At 50.7% G+C, this 21,845-nt stretch overlaps 9 protein-coding genes across 9 annotated transcripts; 4 read left to right on the top strand and 5 right to left on the bottom strand.

The window, feature by feature from the left end:
• Positions 1 to 708: 708 nt before the first annotated feature.
• sly1 (syntaxin-binding protein) lies at positions 709 to 3,016 on the bottom strand (the record flags this gene model as incomplete). Its single annotated transcript, XM_046083747.1, has 4 exons — positions 709 to 2,192; positions 2,252 to 2,634; positions 2,691 to 2,913; positions 2,977 to 3,016. The coding sequence occupies 4 exons, from the start codon at positions 3,014 to 3,016 to the stop codon at positions 709 to 711; spliced, it is 2,130 nt and encodes a 709-aa protein (XP_045939710.1).
• A 1,231-nt stretch (positions 3,017 to 4,247) lies between these two features.
• Positions 4,248 to 8,560, top strand: LDX57_002102 (uncharacterized protein; the record flags this gene model as incomplete). Its single annotated transcript, XM_046083746.1, has 10 exons — positions 4,248 to 4,898; positions 4,957 to 5,126; positions 5,188 to 5,300; positions 5,357 to 5,864; positions 6,299 to 6,401; positions 6,456 to 6,979; positions 7,030 to 7,424; positions 7,476 to 7,717; positions 7,784 to 8,413; positions 8,468 to 8,560. The coding sequence occupies 10 exons, from the start codon at positions 4,248 to 4,250 to the stop codon at positions 8,558 to 8,560; spliced, it is 3,429 nt and encodes a 1,142-aa protein (XP_045939709.1).
• Positions 8,561 to 9,497: 937 nt separating this feature from the next.
• LDX57_002101 (DUF218 domain protein) lies at positions 9,498 to 10,643 on the top strand (the record flags this gene model as incomplete). Its single annotated transcript, XM_046083745.1, has 4 exons — positions 9,498 to 9,604; positions 9,721 to 9,828; positions 9,915 to 9,966; positions 10,056 to 10,643. The coding sequence occupies 4 exons, from the start codon at positions 9,498 to 9,500 to the stop codon at positions 10,641 to 10,643; spliced, it is 855 nt and encodes a 284-aa protein (XP_045939708.1).
• Positions 10,644 to 10,840: 197 nt separating this feature from the next.
• Positions 10,841 to 11,900, bottom strand: MAD2 (spindle checkpoint protein MAD2; the record flags this gene model as incomplete). The annotated part of the gene is made up of 8 exons (XM_046083744.1): positions 10,841 to 11,132; positions 11,190 to 11,263; positions 11,314 to 11,459; positions 11,512 to 11,540; positions 11,596 to 11,634; positions 11,691 to 11,716; positions 11,774 to 11,799; positions 11,852 to 11,900. 8 exons carry the CDS (start codon positions 11,898 to 11,900, stop codon positions 10,841 to 10,843), a joined length of 681 nt encoding a protein of 226 aa, XP_045939707.1.
• A 187-nt stretch (positions 11,901 to 12,087) lies between these two features.
• Positions 12,088 to 14,535, top strand: GUF1 (GTPase GUF1). Its single transcript, XM_046083743.1, has 2 exons — positions 12,088 to 12,901; positions 12,955 to 14,535. The coding sequence occupies exons 1-2, from the start codon at positions 12,165 to 12,167 to the stop codon at positions 14,216 to 14,218; spliced, it is 2,001 nt and encodes a 666-aa protein (XP_045939706.1). The 5' UTR covers positions 12,088 to 12,164; the 3' UTR covers positions 14,219 to 14,535.
• Positions 14,536 to 14,659: 124 nt separating this feature from the next.
• On the top strand, positions 14,660 to 19,096 carry RPO31 (DNA-directed RNA polymerase III core subunit RPO31; the record flags this gene model as incomplete). Its single annotated transcript, XM_046083742.1, has 2 exons — positions 14,660 to 14,754; positions 14,848 to 19,096. 2 exons carry the CDS (start codon positions 14,660 to 14,662, stop codon positions 19,094 to 19,096), a joined length of 4,344 nt encoding a protein of 1,447 aa, XP_045939705.1.
• A 403-nt stretch (positions 19,097 to 19,499) lies between these two features.
• On the bottom strand, positions 19,500 to 19,886 carry LDX57_002097 (uncharacterized protein; the record flags this gene model as incomplete). The annotated part of the gene is made up of 2 exons (XM_046083741.1): positions 19,500 to 19,801; positions 19,880 to 19,886. The coding sequence occupies 2 exons, from the start codon at positions 19,884 to 19,886 to the stop codon at positions 19,500 to 19,502; spliced, it is 309 nt and encodes a 102-aa protein (XP_045939704.1).
• Positions 19,887 to 20,184: 298 nt separating this feature from the next.
• LDX57_002096 (uncharacterized protein) lies at positions 20,185 to 21,386 on the bottom strand (the record flags this gene model as incomplete). The annotated part of the gene is made up of 4 exons (XM_046083740.1): positions 20,185 to 20,661; positions 20,709 to 20,989; positions 21,046 to 21,287; positions 21,343 to 21,386. 4 exons carry the CDS (start codon positions 21,384 to 21,386, stop codon positions 20,185 to 20,187), a joined length of 1,044 nt encoding a protein of 347 aa, XP_045939703.1.
• A 118-nt stretch (positions 21,387 to 21,504) lies between these two features.
• Positions 21,505 to 21,819, bottom strand: LDX57_002095 (uncharacterized protein; the record flags this gene model as incomplete). The annotated part of the gene is made up of 2 exons (XM_046083739.1): positions 21,505 to 21,690; positions 21,739 to 21,819. The coding sequence occupies 2 exons, from the start codon at positions 21,817 to 21,819 to the stop codon at positions 21,505 to 21,507; spliced, it is 267 nt and encodes an 88-aa protein (XP_045939702.1).
• Positions 21,820 to 21,845: the final 26 nt, after the last annotated feature.

The following is a 21,845-nucleotide window of genomic DNA, read 5'->3' as shown; positions in this document are numbered from 1 at the left end:
CGTTCGTTTCTCTCAATCCTTCTGTTTTATTTTGACCTCCATTCTAGACATTCTCTTACCGTGGTATGCCCACACTACCTAACTTGCACTTTCCATCGCATCTTCTCAATTTTCCTTTTTCTATTTCGTTTGCCCTTTCCATGGCTCTTCTATTCCGTTCCATCATCTAATACTCCATCTTTCCTTTCTTCGCTCTGCATCAATTTCTTTTGTTCGTCTTGCATTACGGTTTGAGAGGCTTTCCTGTCTTACGGGAGATTAGTGATACAATAATACTTACCTACTTACCTATCTATCTGGCTCCTTGAGGTTTGATTGCACCCAGTAACTAGTTCATTTTGTAAACAATCTAATAGGATGACGGTTTGGCACTTTGCCATTCGATCTACTAACTGATAGTGTCCCAGGAGATGAAGCTGGGAGGCATATATACCCAGCATTTCCTCTGTTAGGGTAGTTACTAAGGGAGTAAAAGGGGTAGAACCGGAAAGTTAATTAGACAGACACGCAAAAGGAGTTCGAGAATCGACTTCATTAATTATAAATCCACTCGACAAATTCTATTTTGCTTGATTCGTATGCGTAACCGTAACCACGCAGAAAGAAAAGTAAAGAACCCCCTTATTATTGCAGAAAAAAAAAAAAAAGAAAGAAAGAAGGGCAGATAAGACATGAAGAGATGGAAAGTGAAACAGACTACATACACCATTAGCTTTCCTTTCCCAGCTTAGCCAAAGACTCTTCCAAGAACTCGTTGGCGTTCATCAAGTCCGTACTGCCGTAAACGACTCTACGCCTAGGGCCGCTGGTTGGGCCGGCCGGCCGGTTTCCGGCTGCTGCGCCGTCGCCACCCGGTTGTCCACTGCCCTGAGCCACCCAGCCCTGTAGGTTACCGTATTCGTCCATGCTGCCGCCGCCGACGGTGAAGACGATGGCTTCGTTGAAGGCTTGACGACGTTGTCCGAAGCTGGCGCCGGTGCCGGGACCTGCGCCGCCCATCGATCCGGAAGACGGGGCGTTGCGGGACGCGGAGGCAGGAGGCATGGCGCCACGGGCGTTGGCGCTGCGGGGGTCGAAGTAAAGGTAGTTTTCGGTCTTGGCGATCGCGGAACTAGAGGCGGCGGTGGGGTCCATGATGGATTCGGTAATCTTGGTGAGGGTCAGGTCCTTGTTGGCGGGGAGGAAGTTCTTGACGCCGGAGATGAGCGAGTCGAAGTTGGCGCCTAAGGCACCGGAGGTGATGCGGTCGGTGAGTCGGTTGGAGAGCGATGAGAAGCCACGGAAGATGTCTGACGATTGTTGTTGGGGGGCGGCCGTGGTCATCATCGTCATGCGGGTGATTTCTCGCACCTGTTTGACGTAGGCAAGGGAGCTGACGTCCTTGACACCCGTGCGTGTGAGAGCTTCCTCAAATTGGCTCATGTCACCACGGGACAGCTCGGTCTCGGTGCTGAGGAACCAGATGAGGAAAAGCCGGAGCTTGTCCGACGGCTCGTTGCCCTTGGCGGGGTCATTGATCAATTCCAAGATCTGGGCCTTGGTCTGCTTGGTGATGTTCTCTTCCAGCTCGAAGAAGTTATCGAGTTGGCGGTCCTTGATGCCCTTGAGGAGCGCCGTGGCGATGTTCATGTGCATATCCAGAATGGCCTTGCGCTCTCGCAGCTCCGGCAGAAGGGTGATGGCGGCCTTGAGGTGCTGCGCCGATGCGCTCGTGTCGTTCTGCAAATCCTCGATCGAAGAAGCGCCGGTCTTCTTGGTAATCTCGTTTGCATCTTCCTTGTACCGCGTGAGTTCGGCATCGATGTCTTCCGCCACCTGAGGGAATGGAGCACCGGCGTTCCGTTTCCAGAAGAAGTCGTTGCTGTTGAGATCATATGCTTTTTTCGTGGCGCCGCGTGCTGGGTTCGATTCGTCCGCCGCGGTTTCTACCGTGATCCGGTTCAGACGCATCTGAAGAACATCTTGAACCAAGGATTGGTATGTCCAGGAGTGCGACAACATCGGGACTAGATCCACATTGCGGTCGACAATGATCAAAACCGGTCGAGAGGAAGGGACGCCAGGTGAGGACTTCTTGTTGGAGAACAGGTTATCCTTGGAATTCAGAATGTGATCTCGTAGTTTCCGGTCGAGTTTGGTTGCGATTAGTTCCGCAGCACCACCTTTGGGACACCGTATGATTGGGATTGCGCCTGCGCATTGCCTCTAGTTAGAACATTGGAGATTTTCATACATGAGCTGTGCAACATACCCATAGTGACGCTGACACTGAACAAGCCACTGACGATCTTGTCCACAATGTTATCTAGGTCCTCATCGCTTGTTTGCGCGCTGTTGATCTTCCAATAGGCATCCTTGCCCAGACCAAGACTGAATAGGTCGGGCTCGGCGACGATGAAGTTCAAGTATTGATCAAACACCTGTGCAATATGCTCCGACGCACCAGATGTTACGATCTCCGAGGCGAAGTCTTCTAGAAGGGGCCGAGGCACGGAGGATAGGAAGTTCACGTAAGCGGGGGTGTACAGTCCGTGGGACAGATCTCTTGTAATCGCCTGGATGTTGGCCGGAGTAGGTTCGAGGAGGTAGACAACGGGGACGTCGGGGATTGGGTATCGAGTGGAATTGATGTTGCTATGAAGAGATTCGTTAGTCGGCTGTTAGGGTCCTGGGTTGGGAGAAGAGCATACAGATGGATCGTCACCCCCCACGACCTCAGATCATTGACACGAAGCACGCTGCTGATGACGTCCCGGCCCATGTTATCGAACACCAACACCTTCCAGATCGGATCTCCATCCTCGTTCAAGATCGGGGTCGAGTGTGAGATGAGACCCTGACCGGCGGGATCATGGGAGCCGTCCTCCGCGGAACTCGTATCGTGATTCAGGTTGAGGATCTTCTGGATAGAGGCTGGACAGCTGTTAGTATTGGCGACAACTCAGCCATGGACTGGGAGAGGTATAGGGAACCTACCGACCTGACGGTCTCGCAGCGACATAGGATGCGACGCCATTGTTGTAGTTAATTGAGCTTGCACCCCAGAACAGTATTCACGATGATTGTCCGAATTGGACCAAATTCATGACATGTATCCGGGAGTGAATGCACCAGTGTTGTCCCCGATAAATGGAACTAGGTGAATTGAATCAAAACGACCGTCGAGGATTCATGCGAATCCAGGGCCAGGGACATACGTAGGCTTGCTGTCTTTAGCACGATCCACCAACTACACGCACTCTCCACCTGGCATCCTGAGGAGCTTCCCGTTTGATGAGGGCTGACATAATCCCGCCCGCGTGAGCATCACGTGTCCCCAGGCCGCCGGTAAAGGGACCGCAGGCGCCCAACCGAGCTTTTTTTCAGTCTCACCACCTCCAACCACGCCCCTTCCCCCCATTCCCTTCCAACACCTCTCCTCGTAATGCGAATGACTATGCTGCTTAACTACAGCACAGTGTGGTTCTTTGTATGAGAACCCCATCCTTCCATCTCTTTTAAAACAAAAAGGCAGATCATAGGTGAAGAACAAGCAGAGACAGCTGCCCTGGCGAAAAGCGTGAACCTGGTGGATTTCTTAAGGCATCAAGAAGATTAAGAGGGTACAATCGGACCAGAAGTGAGCAGTGCAGGCAAGAAGCAGATTGAAGCAGAAACCGGGGTGCCCAAAGGAAGAGGCGACCGGATTTATCTTACGTCTACTATACGGAGTACCTGGTGTATTCGCGGAGTTTGGCCAACTTGTTGCATTCAAGCACGGTTCTTTTTCTTCTTAAAAAGAAAGGGTGCGAATTGGGCCCGACACAACGTGGACGTCTCTTCTCCTAAGGAGAAAAGCAAAAACAAGAAAAAAAAAGAAAATAACGGTGCCAATTCTGACGGTCTCCTAAGAAGACGAACCTGTTGCCCCCTCCGAAGCTCCTCAGGTATCCCTCAGGTGTCCTACAACTCTCCCTCTTGTCGGGAATCGCCTGACCGCCCACCTCAGCGGCGTCTTTTCCACGGCTGACAAACCACGCCGGTGGGAGCGATCGGAATTGACCAATCACCACTCTTTCCGACGACCCCACCCCTGGAACATCTATCCCAAAAGGGACGCTGCTCGATCTTTGCCTGTTTGGGCGACACTAGCACGTGGGTGCATGTGACTCCCCAGACGGGTTCCTTCAAAATACGTACTGCCCATACATTCTATTCTCCGTTGATTCCTCGTTCACTCCAGTTGGAGGGGCATTCACCACGGCAGGATGGAGCAGTCCACTCCGCAGAATATGTTGCGCGACTTGCCCCGTGCTCCCGTAAACTCTGGCTCGGCACCGGATTATTGGAACAACCTTGATGCCTTGTGTATTCCCAGCTCCGATCAACATGCACATCCCGCACCGCAACGGCTCCAGCAGCCCCCACAGCCACAACAACCACCGCCGCAACAGCAACCGATGGGCATTAGCTGGGACCACCCGGTCTTCAGTCAACAACATCCGCAGCAAACAACGCCGTTGCCGCCTCAGCAAGAGCATGGTCATGGCATGTACCCTTCGGCTGCAAATCAGTCCTGGCGTGCCAATTCGCTGCATCACCAGCCGATCCTGCCATCGGGAAGTCCTCATGGATTTGGGGTTCCCGGACAATATCGTCAGCTGCATCAATTTCCCCAGGGACAGGTGCCCTTTGACTCGCGACCCTTGACTCCCTCGGATAATTCTGCATACCAGACCTTCCCATTCCCTCGCAATTATTATCCTCCCCAGCATCTGGCCGTTCAAGACACCTTTTCTCAATCACCCACGCCGCAGGCGACTCAGACGCCACCGCAATCAGTGCAGTATCAACCGGTTGCACATTCAAATGCGATCAATGGGTATCCTCTATCTACAACCTTTCCTGACGAGAATGCGGTAGGATTCCCCTGCTTTTCCCCATTGACCGACCGGGCCTTAATCTAATACGTAATAGCACCCATTGGGACTCTCTCATGAATTTCCCGAACCCATCCCAAGTGTGCCGGGCCATCAGACCATCAACCCTCAATTTCTGGACACCCCGCAGGCCACTAATCAACACCCAACCTTTTCCAACTACCTTTACGTAAACTCGAATGACTTCCAGGGCTCCCAAGATCCGAAGTAAGTTACCTGGCCCGAGCTGCAACTAATTCGGGTGCGTTTCTGACCGCTATTCACCTAGGGTCTTTGATTTTTATCGAAATGATATTCAACTGCAGGCGGTCCCGCCCGCTGTTGGCAACCAAGGCGTCCCGGTACGCCCTCAGGGCGTGGAAGGTTTTATGCCAGCAAACGGTATGTTCGATATTAAGCCTCCAATATTCCTGCCTGAAGTTAATTTATGATTATAGGGCAAAAACCCGTGGCAGTCCCATTGCCAATCAAAGCGGCCGACGCACGGAAACAGATCACCAAGATTCTACCAAAGAACGCTACCGGTAAAGTGAATAGTAAGAGGGTTGATGGGAAAATGGCGGGATACTCCGGCTCGGAAAGCGACTCCGATGACTCGGATCTCGAGATTGAGCATGAGCCCCCAGAAAAGTCCCCCATACCCCCCTCCCGTCCTACTGAGCCTGAAGCAGCTGCCAATTATGATACGTTACGAGCTGTGTGGTTCCCCCGTAATAGACGACCTAACGCCGAGAAAGTCAAGAGTGCTCTAGTTGCCTTTAAAGACGTCGTCAAAAAAGTAAGGGATGCTTGGAAAGACAAGACGCAAGCCATGAAGATGGCGGAAAACAAGGGCGACAACGACAAAGCAGCCAAGTTCAAGAAGGAGACTGGCTCCCAAAGACGCATAATGGACATGGTTGTCAAGACCACTCTGGAAAGAGCCCACCCGATGATTCTCGAGAAGTATGTCTTTTTTCTTTCCCCACCCCGCTCCTTTTACTGCCCCCCTACGAACCTGGCATATCGTTGTCATGGCCATAGAAGTCAGAAACGAATTGAAAGCCTCTCCCATGTAATTTCCATTAAAGGAATGCTTATAAGTAAGGGTGGCTTTTCTGCTTTGCACCCAAGGACGATACGTGTCCCGCTGTGTCCCTTAAACAAAAGAAAAGAAAAACACGAACCGTCGTCAAGACTCGCGCGAAAGCCTCGGTATGCTACGGAGACGCTTGTTTGGCCACATAATTAAAAGCTTTAGTGGGTTCACTGAGTCTCCAGCTGATAACGACTGGCCGCCGAGAGTACTTGTATTACGACGACCCATGTTCCATATTTGCCCTCAATTTCGCGTTGTCTGTTCGAATTCTTTTTCGCAATGCTGACACAGACTCTTATAGGCTGGGAGAACATCCAATCGCAGTGTCTGCTATGTATTCATTTCTTTTGGATCGTCATCAAGCTTCTGATATAGATGGAACTTTTACTGTCCACCTTCTTGAGGTGAGCCCATATTATTATGTACAATAATTGATCAAACAACTAACAAATACACAGTTGCTTTCGCGCTTCACCACTATGGATGACGAGGCCCTCCAGAAGACCAACGTTGCCAAACTTTTGCCCAGGTTTGTCAAGAAAGGTGGCGCAAAGGTTAGAGGTTTGGCACAAAAGATTCTGGACAACGCTGCCGCATCGACCAAACGGAAGCAAGAAACAGTGAAGCCGGGGTCAAAGGAAGGGTCGCCTAACAGAAATGGCGCCTCTACTGATATGGCACCTACCGAGGCCCCTGGGGCAAAACGAGCGAGGGAGAACGACAACAATGGACTGCCTGCCACCAAGAAGATGGTGGTTACGTCTAATATCAAGAATCCCTCCAAGCCCAGTAACCCCGTGGTCGCGAGCGGTCCCGCCAAGAAACCCCAAGAAGGCGCCGCGGCAATTGCTGCCCGTCCGAAAGCCAACATTGTTGCACCCAAACCTACCAATCTGTTTGGAAGTCTGAGCTCAGCTTCGAAAAGACCGGGTACTTCCAATGCTGAGAGAGCCGCCGCCGCCGCCGCCGCCCCGAGGCCTAGGTAAGAAGTCTTCCCATGCCATGTCAATTACAGTGTCTAACTCCTTGAAGCACCCTTTCCGAAAAGAAAGACCCTCAACCGGCTGCTCCAAAGCCGGCATTCTCTTTCGGCGACATAATGGCAGACCTTAATAAACAGAAGGATCCGGCACCCGCTCAACCTGCTGAGGATAAGGCGCCCGAGACCGAAGAAGAGCGGAAGAAGAGACTTCGGAAGGAGGCTCGGCGAAGGCTACGGGTTACCTGGAAACCGGATAGCCAGCTTGTCCAAGTTCGCACTTTCACGCATGATCCTGACGAGGAACTTCATCTCGGTGACCATGAGGTGGGTGATGTGAAAGGTGAAGGGAGCGTACTCAAACTTCATAGAGACATGGATGAGATGGACGAGGATGATGATGGCGGTCTCCGCGAGGAGTCTCTGCTTGACTATCATGAACCGACTGGTACGTTATCTCTTAGTCTCGGATTCATATTTATTCTACTGACTTCCGTAGCAATCGATGATGAAAACATCACGTCTCCAGACCGTTCCGGTAACTTTGTGAAACGCGGAGGTGCCCAACAGCCCATCAGCCCTGAAAAAGAGGCCCAGGATCATAGGGAAGCCACAACCCTCATGGTGTTTTACACTTCTGCAGCGGACGTCCCGCCATCACCGAAGGAGCCACCTGCACCGGCCGACGAGGAAATCGTCACGGATGTGGTTGATTTCGGGGAATTCCCGGACAAGGTTAAGGTATGTCTTCATATCAGGGTACCTTTTCAACTTACGTTATCGTCATCTGACTTCGTTTTTCTACAGGCTCGACAAGAGCGGTATTATTCAATGATCAACCCTAAACCTGCGCCTCCGGTCCAGCCGAGCGCGCAGAACAACAACAACAATAATAACAACAACGGCCAATTCGACATCTCGAATTTGTTGAAGATCATCCAGAATGCACCTCAACAACAGCAGTCGACTCCGCCACCGCCACCTCCTCAGCTCGCACCACAGGCGCCGATGTCTGATCTGGAGCGAACAATCAGCATGTTCCGTCAGCAGCAGGCCCAACCCGCCCAAGCGCCAGTGATGCAGATGCCCCAGTTTCCTCCAGTGTCTCAACCCCCCGCAACACAGGGTCTTGATTTCCAAAAGATACTGGCCGTCATCAATGCCCAGAAACAGATGCAACAGCCACCTGTGATGCCCCAGCCCCCACCGCAGCCTCAACCTCAGCAATCGCAACCTAACATCGCGCCAAACCTTGCCGCCATCATTTCTCAGATTGCCAACCCTAATCAGCAAGCGACCCCCAACTTTTCTCAACAGCAAAGTAACTACGAGGACCCCGATCGCAAGCGTATGCGTGAAGGCAATGGGTATGATGGACACGACGACGATCGATATGGTCACCCTAAAAGAGGTAGACCTGGCCCCGGCAAAAGACACGTAAGTTTGCTATGAACCCTTTATTCACTGGTCGTATTGCTAACTATACAATAGCCTAAAGCAGGTTTGGTTCCCTGCCGATATTGGCCTGAAGGGAAATGCATCAAGGGAGACGACTGCACCTTTCGCCACGATCCTCTCAACTAACATTCTATTCTCCTTCTCATTCACCCATTTCTGATACCCCATGTGACTTTTTCACCTTTTCATTCTCATAGTTTCCCCTATGAACTCATGTATAACCATAATCTTGCATATGCGAGGCCTCTACTCGACATCACTCCTTGTTAGTGCTTTTGACTGGCTGGTATTCCGGCGTTTGTTGTGCTCACGGATTTACATACATCCACTCGGCATTGTTCACCTAGCGTTGTGCCTGACTTGAAAGCATCGTGTGCATGGGTAAATACGGAGGAGTTTCGTGATTTTGCAAAGCTGTCATGTCTCTATTATTTTTTTTGTTTCCTGCTTCTCTTCCTCTCATTTTGTTTTCCCTCTCACGATTAAATTACGCGTGGTTGGGTCGGACGCCCAGCCAAGGCACATTGACATCTCCAGAAGACAAGCCAAATATGTACATTACATTAGAGTGGCATCCAGCGATGGACGATTGTCTCATTTGATATGCATGCAATACGCAGTCATTATTTTCAGAATGTTCGAGAAATTATATTACCTATGTAGATCTGATGTGCACCTGTAGAACTTTGCACCCAGGTCATCGTTTTGACCTAGGCCTTGCAACAATAAGAAAGACTAGCTACCCATAAACCCTTGGCCGTCTCAAGTGAAAGTGAAAGCAAACCTCATTGAATCTCGACGTCCCCTACTTCAAATATGAAGTAGTGCTCTGACGACACAAGATAGTAGATAATCTATCATTGGTGGGATTAGCTAGGGTTAGAATATGGTGGGCCGCTCACCTCCAATCCGTGCCCAGTCCTCCCGCTCACTCATACTTCGTCGGACCATCTGCTTCACAACCATCTAACAGACCACAAACATTTCACAAATTTCTTTCTATTCTCGAACATCGATTCACCTGTAAGATATTGAATCTGAAGCCGTGGGATCCCACAAAACCATGTTTCCTTCCACCTTCGACGTACAGAAATGCACCCACTTGATCATTGTCTGCTGTCATGCAATCTACCTGGGAGGACCAACAAAGGGCGTCTCAGTGGATGAATGGTATGACCATAAACCAAGAAAAAGAAAACTCTACCCTCGAAACCCTACGATCAAAACAAACCCCAGATCTCACCACTGCATTGCTGCATTTACCCATGACTAACCAATCGAAACAGGCTAATCGAGCCCTTCCAAAAGGGCGAAACGCCCACTTTCACGGCCCACGTCAAGGCAGGTCTTCAAGCTGCGGCGGAAGATCCGGAAAGTCTGCTTGTGTTTTCCGGGTATGCGTGGATATATCATCTGCATTTTGACACTATGTTTTATGATATGGTATGGAATGACTAACGCTGACTGATCTACGCAATAGAGGCGCAACAAAAAGACCCTTGACGGATCTCGCCGAGGGAGATTCATATCTTGTAAGCCCTTCTCTTTCCATTCCCAATCTTACACCTATACCCAGATAAAATAAAGGAAACAAAACCACGTACTCACCATGAGCACGTAGAACCTCGCCAAAGACAACGCCTACTTCACCTACTCCAACAAGATCAACACCTTACAAATAACAACCGAAACACACGCCACAGATTCATACCAGAATGTACTCTTCTCGCTGCTCAAGTTCCGAGTACATACCGGGCACTATCCGACGCGGGTTACTATCGTGACGCACGAATTCAAACGGAAAAGGTTCATGGAGTATCATTTTCCTGCTGTCGGGCTAGCTCCGGTCTCCACTTGTTCTGCTTCCGCTTCCACGTCCATTCCCACTGGTGCAGATAGGCATAGGTCTAGTTCTCAATGCGAAGGGGACGTGATTGGGATAAACCCGCCGGAGGAAGTGACGTCGGAGGCGTCGTTGATAGCAGGCGAAGAGAAGAGGGGGATTGGGCTTTGGAAAGAGGATCGGTATGGTGTTCAGGCGGAACTGGCAGGGAAGAGAGCGAAGAGGGGGTGGACTAAGGGGATGGAGAGGAGTGTTTTTGGGGATCTGGGACTGGAGCCGGTGGTTGAGGAGTTGGCATGTTGGGATGGGGGAGAGGGGGGGAATGAGTGGTTTCCTAAGATGGACCAGTTACCGTGGTATACATAGTAAGGGAATATAACGAAGCGAGGAAAGTAATGCATATTCATTAGTCGTTATGATAGATAACTGTTTGGCCGTTGCGGCCGTAGATCTTGAAATTCATAGTACAGAAACCCCGAAATGAAAGAAAATGAAAGAACCCTCCGTCTTATCCCTAACGCCTCCGTATAAAACACCCCCTATTCCACTGTAGAATGCCGAGTTCAATCGGCAAGGCGGTAGCTGACGAGAGTCTCCACCCTGTGGTTATTCGTACTGAAACTTCTGAGCTGCACCTTTTCGGCGTTTTTGATCTCCTTGGCGTCGCTGTCGCCCCATTCGACCGGCACTTCCGAGTCTGCGTCCGCATACACAAGCACGTTGAAGGTGCAATCTCCATCGAGGACGGGGAGGAAGGTAACGGAAGCGGTAATCTGTCGGAAAATGGCTTGAATTTCGTCCTGGATCTCCTTTTCGGTTTTTTCAACAACTTCGGTAGCAGGGGCGGGGGCGTCTCTATAGGCAAGAAGCGTTAGCTTGCGTTTCTATGGCTGGATGTAGAATGGCAATTACCCTGCAGCGGAGTTTTCCTTATCACCAGCTTTTCGGGCTGCGGAGCTCTTGCTGTGCTTGGTGTGTATTTGAACCTGAATCCCTATCAGTTTATGCCAGCAGTTTCTCGGGCCGGGTCCCATACGTCAAACTGCCATCTCTCCACATGTTCACCAGTCTCCTTGTCCGTGATTACCACGACGAGTTTTGAGATTTTGCCTCCCAGCATCCACTTGTTCAACTGCGACATGATCTTCTTGATGTAGGCTTTGACCTGGTCATCGGAGGTGACTGAATTGATCGGTAAGTAGAGGGCATGTGGAAGGGACCGATATTGACCAACCGAGCATGTTGAGGCCATATTTCTTGACCCTGAATAACAGTCAGTCGCAATGTTCGTTCATTGGTTGAGATATGGAACACTTACGTTGTGAAGTCTTCCGGGGGGTAGACTCCTCGTTGGAACCTAAGGCGGGATTGATGAGTATATTTGAATCGGAGCTGGCATGGACGTCCGCTTACAGGATCGAGTTGATGGAGTATTCAAACTAGAACGATCAGCATAATTCATGAATATGAATCCCTGTCTTGGAAGGATTACTCACGAATTCAGCCACAAGCTTCGCCGACCCTGCGGGGACATTAGTTTCGCACTGACGAGCGCCGAGATCCGTATGCCTTACCTTTCAGCGACAACTTGTGGACCTTGGACTTGTCTTTTGTCGAGGACATGATGGAATGAGCTGAAGACCGCCGATACCGTTGGTGTTGAGAGTCTGGACTCCTGGCAAAGGTTGTGTGGAGGGAAAAAAGAGCGCCGCTTTGTTTACTCCGATAGTCGCCGCAGCAATCGACCGCCCGCCCAATCGTTTTCTCCGCAGAGCCGCACTTTTTTTTTGCCCGCCAAATCGGACTCCATCCAGTTGTCATCGACAAGCGCGAGAGGACCACCCTGACTTACACTCTCCTCCTTCTCATGCCATTGCAGCACTCCAGATGCGAGGATGCCTGCAGTTAGCCAGATGGCTGAGCGCGGTGCAGAAATGCCCAGCTGCAAGCCCTCTCAAGGCACCATCCGCCCGATTTAACTACCTTCGTTCCTTTACCAGCGCCGCCGTTTACCAGTCGGCTCGTTCGAGAGCGGCCGCTGCCAAACCCGTTTCCGACCTTGAGCAGAGAATCGCAGCCATCCCGATCGACCGATACCGCAATTTCTGTATCGTTGCTCACGTCGACCATGGCAAGAGCACGTTGTCCGACCGAATGCTGGAACTGACGGGGACCATCCAGCCGGGAACTAACAAGCAAGTGTTGGATAAGCTGGACGTCGAGCGGGAACGTGGAATCACCGTCAAGGCGCAGACATGCACCATGATCTACAATCACAATGGGGAGGACTACTTGTTGCATCTTGTCGATACGCCGGGACACGTCGACTTCCGCGCGGAGGTCTCACGGAGTTACGCCAGTTGCGGAGGCGCATTGCTGCTGGTAGATGCGAGCCAGGGTATCCAAGCGCAGACTGTGGCCAACTTCTATCTGGCTTTTGCGCAGGGATTGGAATTGATCCCTGTCATCAACAAGGTGGACCTGCCGTCTGCTGATCCGGAACGGGCTCTCGAACAAATGCGGCAATCCTTCGAAATTGACACCGAAAACGCCGTGGGGGTTTCGGCCAAGACCGGTCTGAATGTGGAAAAGCTGCTCCCAACTGTGGTTGAGAAAATTCCAGCGTAGGTTTTTATGCACTTGGGCTGGCTTTAATGCTAGTACTGACAAGACCTAGGCCCGTTGGTGACTCCAAAAAACCCCTCCGAATGCTCCTCGTCGATTCCTGGTACGATTCTTACAAAGGCGTTATCTGCCTGGTCCGTGTGTTCGATGGCGAGATCCGAGCCGGAGATCAGCTCGTGTCCTATGCGACTGGGATTAAATATTTCGTGGGCGAGGTGGGAATCATGTATCCGCTCGAGACCGCGCAGACTGTCCTTCGTGCTGGCCAGGTGGGATACATCTTCTTCAACCCCGGCATGAAGCGCAGCAAAGAAGCCAAGATCGGCGACACATACACCAAAGTTGGGTTCGAAAAGGCTGTGGAACCGCTTCCCGGTTTCGAGGAACCGAAGGCGATGGTTTTCGTGGCCGCGTATCCTATTGATGCGGATCATTTCGAACATCTGGAGGACAGCATCAACCAATTGATGCTCAATGATAGGAGTATTACGGTGCAAAAGGAGTCCTCCGAGGCCCTTGGTGCAGGTTTCCGATTGGGCTTCCTAGGAACCCTGCATTGCTCGGTGTTCGAGGACCGCCTTCGTCAGGAACATGGTGCTAGCATCATCATCACCCCACCTTCCGTGCCCGTAAAAGTGCTCTGGAAGGACGGCAGGGAGGAGATCATTACCAGCCCGGCTCGTTTCCCCGATGAGGATGACGTGCGCACGAAAATCGCGGAACTACAAGAGCCATACGTCCTTGCTACTTTGACCTTCCCGGACGAATACCTAGGGAAGGTGATCGAACTATGCGAATCCAACCGGGGCGTGCAGAAGAGCATCGAATACTTCACGGCAACCCAGGTCATTCTCAAGTACGACCTGCCATTGGCGCAACTGGTCGATGACTTCTTCGGAAAGCTGAAGGGAGGTACCAAGGGATATGCCTCACTGGACTACGAGGAGTCTGCTTGGCAACCCAGCAACATTGTCAAACTCCAGCTCCTGGTCAACAAGGCCCCCGTGGATGCTGTTGCACGTATCGTCCACTACAGTCAGGTGGAACGACTTGGAAGACAGTGGGTGACCAAGTTCAAGCAGCACGTCGACCGACAGCTGTTCGAGGTCATTATCCAAGCTGCCGTTGGGCGCAAGGTTGTGGCGCGTGAGACGGTCAAGCCGTACCGCAAGGATGTTCTTGCCAAACTCCATGCAAGTGATGTCAGTCGACGGAGGAAATTGCTGGAGAAGCAGAAAGAGGGACGCAAGAAGCTCCGCGCGGTCGGAAACGTGGTGATTGAACATAAAGCATTCCAGGCTTTCCTGGCCAAGTAGAGGCAGGAGGGCCAGTTGTATAGTGTGTATTATATTCTAGCGGGGACTATGGTGTATAATTAGACTTGACTTCATAACAGAATCTATTGGAATTCGCATGAATCCTAGACAGTGTATAGATTCCAATGCCAGCCTGAGGCTGTCCACCGTCCAGACTCGGGCTGGAATGCTGATTGGATGGGACGGCGGAGGGGCGGGAGCAGCAGCTGACCATTCCTATTCGGGTAGGCACGTCGCTCCGTCGCTTTTGCCCGCAAAAAAGTTCGTCGCCGACCCCGCCGTTCACCCTCTTCTTCTTCCACAAAAGCCCTGCGGTCACCCTCCCTCTGTGGTATCCAAGTCTCCTTGTTGCCTGGTCGCGTGTATCGGAACCGCGACAAGAGACTCAATCTGCTCATCTAGTCCGTTTGTCCCTGCCATGGTCAAGCTTTGACGGCGGCGATGCAACCTCCGGAGGGTGTGCAGGTGGACCTGGGCAAGGCCCAGGTCATCGATCGTGTTCCGAAAGTTATCAAAGAGCTCAAATTCGGTGTGCTGTAAGCGCTGGCCTCTTTGCCTTCTTGAAGATTTTCTATCTCTGCGTGTTTGTGAGCGTGGGTGGCGGGCTAACGCGGATGTGTCATACCCAGATCCAACGATGACATTGTCAGCCAAGGTGTGGTGGAAGTCTCGGACCGGAAGTTTTTCGACCTCGACCAAGACAGATCGGTGATTCCGCATGGACCCCTCGACTCGCGTATGGGTATTTCCAGCAAGAGTGCAACATGTCAGACCTGCGGTGGTGCGCTCCAAGTCTGCAACGGACATTTCGGCCATGTGAAGCTTGTCTTGCCGGCCTTCCACGTCGGATATTTCAAACGAGTGATTACGATCCTACAGGAAATTTGCAAGGAATGTTCGCATATTTTGCTGCCCGAAGGCGAGCGCCGGACCTACCTCCGAGAAATGCGTCGGCCGAATCTGGATAATCTGCGGCGATTGCAGATCGCGAAACGGGTGAATGAGCGCTGCCGCAAGACCCGAACCTGCGAACACTGCGGCACCATTAACGGTGTGGTGAAAAAGGCGGGAAACAGCGCGCTGAAAATTTCGCACGACAAATTCCGAGCCTTCAATGCCTCTGCGTCGGTGAAGAAAATCCCGCCTCCCAGCAAGATTGTGTTTGATCGGTCGTTCGAGGAAGCTAGGGGCCATAATGCTGAGGTTGAGAAGCACTACAAGAAGGCTCAGGATGATCTGAATGCGCTCCGAGTTTTGAACTTGTTCAAGAAAATCTCGGACTCGGACTGTGAACTGTTAGGATTGAACCCCAAGGAGGCGAGGCCCGAAATGTTTTTGTGGCAGTATATCCCGGCTCCTCCGGTATGCATTCGTCCTTCCGTCGGCCAAGACGCCGCATCCACGGAAGACGATTTGACTGCCAAATTGGGCGACATCATTCAGAGCAACATCAACCTGAAGAACTCGTTGTTGAAGGGTGCACCGGTGCAGACTATCATGGAATGCTGGGATTACATGCAGCTGCAGATCGCCGTTTACATCAACAGTGACGTTCCCGGCCTGAACAAGGCGGACTTGGGCAAACCCATCCGTGGTTTTGTGCAGCGACTCAAGGGAAAACAGGGACGATTCCGTGGTAATCTGTCTGGAAAGCGTGTCGACTTTTCCGGTCGAACTGTCATTTCGCCCGATCCTAACCTCCGAGTGGATGAAGTCGCCGTCCCTATCCTAGTGGCAAAGAACATGACCTATCCTGAGGTCGTGACGCGGTACAACAAGGAGAAATTGCAAAAGGTGGTCCGGAACGGCACTAAGAAATGGCCTGGAGCAAACTATATCACGAAAAAGGGATCGACTTTCAAGCTTTTCCTGAAGTATGGTAATCTCAATATGATCGCCGATCAACTGCAGGAAGGAGACGTTATTGAACGTCACCTTGAGGACGGTGATATCGTCCTCTTCAACCGTCAACCCTCTCTCCACAAACTGAGTATTCTCTCTCATTTTGCGAAAATCCGCCCGCATCGTACCTTCCGACTCAACGAGTGTGCCTGTAACCCGTACAACGCCGATTTCGATGGTGATGAAATGAACTTGCACGTTCCGCAGACGGAAGAAGCTCGAGCCGAGGCAATGGAACTGATGGGAGTAAAGAATAACTTGGCAACCCCGAAGAACGGAGAACCGATTATTTCCGCCATTCAAGATTTCATCAGTGCGGCTTATATTATGAGTAGCAAGGATAATTTCTTTGATCGGCGCTCTTTCACGCAGCTGTGTCTTTACATGCTTGGACCTGAAACTCGCTTTGATCTTCCTCCTCCGTCTGTACTGAAACCACAGATGCTTTGGACCGGAAAGCAGGTGTTCAACATTCTTATGCACCCGAATAAGGATGACCCCGTTCTGGTCAACCTGGACGCAGCATGCAAGACGTTTAAGGCCCCCAAGGATGGTAGTCCTCGGGATTTGGACTTGAATGACAGCTGGCTCATCGTTCGTAACTCAGAAGTCATGTGCGGTGTGATGGACAAGTCGACTGTTGGATCCGGAAAGAAGGACAACATCTTTTATGTCATGCTTCGAGATTTCGGTCCTGCAGCGGCTGCTGAGGGTATGAACCGACTGTCGAGATTATCTGCACGCTGGTTTACCAACATGGGTTTCTCCATTGGTATCACGGACGTTTACCCCAGTGACAGGCTTGTGCAATCGAAACAGGATCTGGTCGAAACTGCCTACGCGCAGTGTGACGAAGTCATCGCCAAATACAAGGCAGGCACTCTGGAGAAGTATCCAGGTTGTGACGAATTGCAGACCATGGAAAACCAGCTTTCGGGTATTCTCAGTAAGGTCCGTCAGCAGGCAGGAGACGAATGTATTGCGCAGCTCAGCAAGTACAATTCTCCACTGATCATGGCCACGTCCGGATCCAAGGGTTCTAGTATCAACGTGTCACAGATGGTTGCTCTGGTCGGTCAGCAGATTATTGGTGGTCAGCGTGTGCAGGACGGTTTCCAGGACCGGACCCTGCCCCATTTCCCCAAGAATGCCCGCCAGCCTCCTTCGAAGGGTTTCGTCCGCAACAGTTTCTTCTCAGGACTGACACCTACGGAATTTATTTTCCACGCCATGTCTGGTCGTGAAGGTCTGGTCGATACCGCTGTCAAGACCGCTGAAACCGGTTACATGTCTCGACGTTTGATGAAGTCGTTGGAAGATCTCTCTACCATGTACGATGACACTGTCCGGAATTCCTCCGCGGCTATCGTCCAGTTCCAGTACGGAGATGACAAACTCGACCCGGTAGATATGGAAGGTAAAGCCAAGCCTGTTCATTTCGACCGGACTTTCACCCATTCTGAATCTACGACGTACGACAATGATGAGCGCAGTCTCTTGCCTGCCGAGATCATGGAGGTTTGTGAAGACATGCTCTCTAAGGAGCGTGCTAAATTGGTCCGGAAAGACCTTATGGGTACTGAACTCGGCTACATGGATCGGTCAGACCATGGAATTGATCAGTTTGAGAGTGCCCGTGACTTCCTCGACTCCATCCAGCAATATGTTTCCACAAAGGCAGACAGGCTTATTTCTCGCGGTGGTGACTTTGATCCTAATGATGACAGGAGTCAGAAGGGTCTCAACCATACTGGAAAGTTGACCGAGACGACTCTCCGTGCATTCATCTCTGCCTGTTTGATGAAGTACAAGAAGGCTCAAGTTGAGTCTGGTCATGCCGTTGGTGCAGTGGGTGCTCAGTCCATTGGTGAACCCGGTACTCAGATGACCCTAAAGACTTTCCATTTTGCTGGTGTCGCCGGTATGAGTATCACACAGGGTGTTCCCCGTATTAAGGAAATTATCAACGCGTCCAAGGAGATCAGTACGCCTGTCGTTGCTTGCGAGCTTGTCACTAAGGATAACATCATTGCGGCTCGAATTGTCAAGGGTCGTATTGAGAAGACCTATCTTCGGGATATTATTCACTATGTCCGGGAGACATGGACTGGCAAGGAGGCCTATATTACCGTCAAGATCAACTGGAAGACCATTCAGGACTTGGCGCTTGAATTGAACATCAGAACTATTCTCGCCGCCATCAAGAATCATCGGCGCTTCAAGGCCGATGATCTCAAGTTCCGATGCTCGCGATCGCATATCCACATCCACATGGACCTGGACCCTGCCAGCAAAGCGAGCCTCTCCAAGACGGAGATTGCTTCTACCAGCGCTGATCCGTTCCTTCGTCTCAAGCATCTCAAGCGCATGCTTCCCGAGATCCAAGTCCTCGGCCACCCCCTGGCCTTCCGTGCAATCATCCGAACCGATGAAACCTCCACTAAGAACACCCTCCTTGTGGAAGGTTACGGTCTGAAGGACTGTATGACGACTCTTGGTGTTGACGGCCTCCGCACATCCACCAACAACGTCATGGAAATGCGCGACGTGCTCGGTATCGAAGCCGCCCGATCAACCATCACGCAAGAAATCAGCGAGGTCATGAAAGACATGGACATCGATCCTCGTCACATGCAGCTGCTCGCAGATGTCATGACCTACAAGGGTGAAGTCCTGGGTATTACGCGATTCGGTCTTGCCAAGATGCGTGACTCCGTCCTCCAGCTCGCTTCGTTCGAAAAGACCGCCGACCATCTCTTCGACGCCGGTGGTGCCGGCCGCACTGATCTCATCGAGGGTGTCTCCGAATGTATCATCATGGGCAAGACCATGTCTATCGGTACCGGAGCCATGGAAGTCGTCCGCAAGATGAACTTCTTCGAGGGTCAAATAGGCGCTAAGAAGACTACCTTCGAAGATGCCTGGTCTAGCACCGAGGCTCCTCTTGAGACCAGGAAGAGAAAGGGCCGTGCTTGAACATAACAGAACAAAACCAATACCAATAGAATTCTGGGACACAAAACAACATCCTAGATCTACAATTTTGGTGGCTCTTTGATTTTATCATATCTACCCACACAGTCAAAAGCGCAACTAAGTTCGCATCACCTGGCGTTGGAAACTTGATTGGCTTCTTTGAACGATTTTTGTTCCCTATCTTTCTGTACTACTTTTTTTTTGTCCCCCCATGAACTAAACTGCTTTTTGCGCGCATTAGCGATACTGAAGGTAGTGTGGATGGTGATGGTTATATGACAGATCATCCTTGTACTATTGATTATGTGTTAGTTTTAACAATGAATTCGACGATGATAGATGTTCATTATATACTGAAAGTCCCCTCCCCCTGCCTCAAACCTTCACACTCAGTCTAGGCACTTCAAGCATTATCCTCACCAACAGGAGGTTTCTGCTCATCCGTACTCCCACGTCGGGCTTTCGACAATAAAGTCTCCCACACCTTCTTCACTTTTTCTAGCACATCCTCGTAAGACTTCTCAAGTTGTTGAAATCTGACTGAATCGGACCTGTCCAAGGACGGCATATGATAGCCGTGGTCATTTGAGAACTCAAACATCGAGGTAAAGGCCCGTCTTGTAGCCGATTTCCATAGTCGTTTGATATCCTCTAGATGGAAGGCGATGTATGCGAGGGGAGTAGTGATGGCGATTGTGATGCAGACTATTAAAAGGACAGTTAATCGAATTTGCTAAACAGAGTCTCTATAGGAGTTTTTGGAAAGGAGGAAGTGAGACTTACAAAGCATTGGGAAGATCCAGTTAGGTTGATAAGCTAACTCTCCCTTGCTGTCGTGTTGGAAGGAAGTGACGTTCAATGCGAAGAGAGAAGATAAGAAGGACATGGGGGTCTGTGGGAATTCACTCGAGTTAGGATGAATGCCAATTCTGGGTGGGTGGCAAGCCTTACAAAGACGATGGTTATGACTGTGAAGACCATGAGAGTTCTTCCCTGCTTAACGGATTCGAAGGCTTCTCTGAGACTGGTACCGTTTTGCTCTAGATTCAGGATCTCGTTTACCTGTAAGCAACGAGTACAGTTAGCCTCTATGCATTTCTAAAGCAGTAAGAACTACACACTGAACTCTTGATGGTGTCCGTGATCTCAATCATCTCGTTGATTTCAGTAAGCATGTAATGCGACCTTCTTTCAGAATTCGGATGAAGTGGACTTCTCTGGATATCAGCCAGAACATGATCCTGTTGGGTCAGTATTGCCTTCAATATCGTGAGCTCATCGCGGATATCCTTGACCTCGTCCAGCAGATCAGCGGCCTTGCTGATGGACGCCCAGTTTTCATTTTCGTCGGGTTCACCGTGCAGTAGGAGTTTCGCAGGAGCCTCGTGCGGCTTGTTTCCTTCCTCTGATGGTTTCTCTACTTCACGCTGTCCGTTTTCTGGTTTAGTGTCACCCTGTTTGATTTGTGTTTTCTTGGCCTTGACTATCTTTCTCCTTTCATCCCTCCTTCTCGCCTTGTCCATTTTCCTTTTGAAGGAGGCGAACAAGTCTTTCTCTTCAACGGCCTGTTTTCATTAGCAGGAGATATCAGGATATTTCCCTTAGAACAAACCTTGCTATTGACTGTCTCAGAGAAGATCTCACGTACAGACTTGACAGACTTCTGGCTATATTCAGGTCTGGCGAGATCATCTGGACTAGAGCCCTTCCAAGTGGCAGTATTAATGAAATCGATGCAAAAGCTGACAATGAACTTGCTCATCTGATTGACTGATGATGGCAAAGGCCGTCCCTTCTTCTTGGACTTAACCTCCCTTAGATGATTGAAAATCCCTTCGATCACAGGATCTTCATAACCATCCGGTCTGCAAGTAGAGGAGGTAATGATGGTCTCTTTGTAGTGACTTGAGTTAAAAAATGCCATCTCACATACTATGAGGTGAGCTTACCATCATCTATGACCCAAAGCCAGAGCTGGTCAACGCCGAGGATTGGCCACCAGGGTCTGCTCCTATCGACCCCGTCACCATTCTTGCCTCCGATCAAGTAACGGGTCACGACCTGGTTTTCGTCGCGGCCTTTGATATCATTTCCACTCAAAGAATGATAATAGAATTGATCTAGAGACCTCGTCCTATGTCCAGGTCCAGTTCTCGCTTGTTGTTCAAAATCATCCTTAGCCACGCCAATCCTGTGTCCACCGTAGTTAGATCCATGAAATGTCCTGGTAATCCTGAAGTACTCACTGGCTATCAATTCGGTCACGTTTTAGGAATACCAGGTATGGCATCTGAACAGTTAGTAGACATTCGCATGCCGTCTAGTCGAATCAATCTCACATATAGAGCAGTCCTTTGATACGCCACTAGTCACTACACCTCAGCACTGTCGATTTGTAGGATTAAGGGCTATAACAAACCGATTCCAAGTTCAGCCTGTTCTGGCTCCTTCATAACTCCCTTAACCTCCTCGGGCTGTTTAGGTCCCTCTGATCCTGCATTGTCCTCCTTTGCTTCACCATCAGGGGGATCGGGCAATGCTTGGGTGGTCTTGTCCTGCATAGAGCGTTTCTTGATCTTCGGGATACCCTCTTTCTAGAAAATCATTAGTTTTGTGTGCTTCATATTCGGGCAAGATCTCACCATGCAGACAGGCTTCATGAACTTAGACCCGAAGGCACCAGTTGGCATCTCCGTCCAGCTGCTCCGCATAAAATCTCGCATCGGTATATAATCATCCTCTCCTTTCT

The sequence above is a fragment of the Aspergillus melleus genome (assembly GCF_016097325.1).
Source record: "Aspergillus melleus strain CBS 546.65 chromosome Unknown contig1, whole genome shotgun sequence".
NCBI lineage: Eukaryota > Fungi > Ascomycota > Eurotiomycetes > Eurotiales > Aspergillaceae > Aspergillus > Aspergillus melleus.
This window is presented reverse-complemented; position numbering and strand designations above follow the sequence as displayed.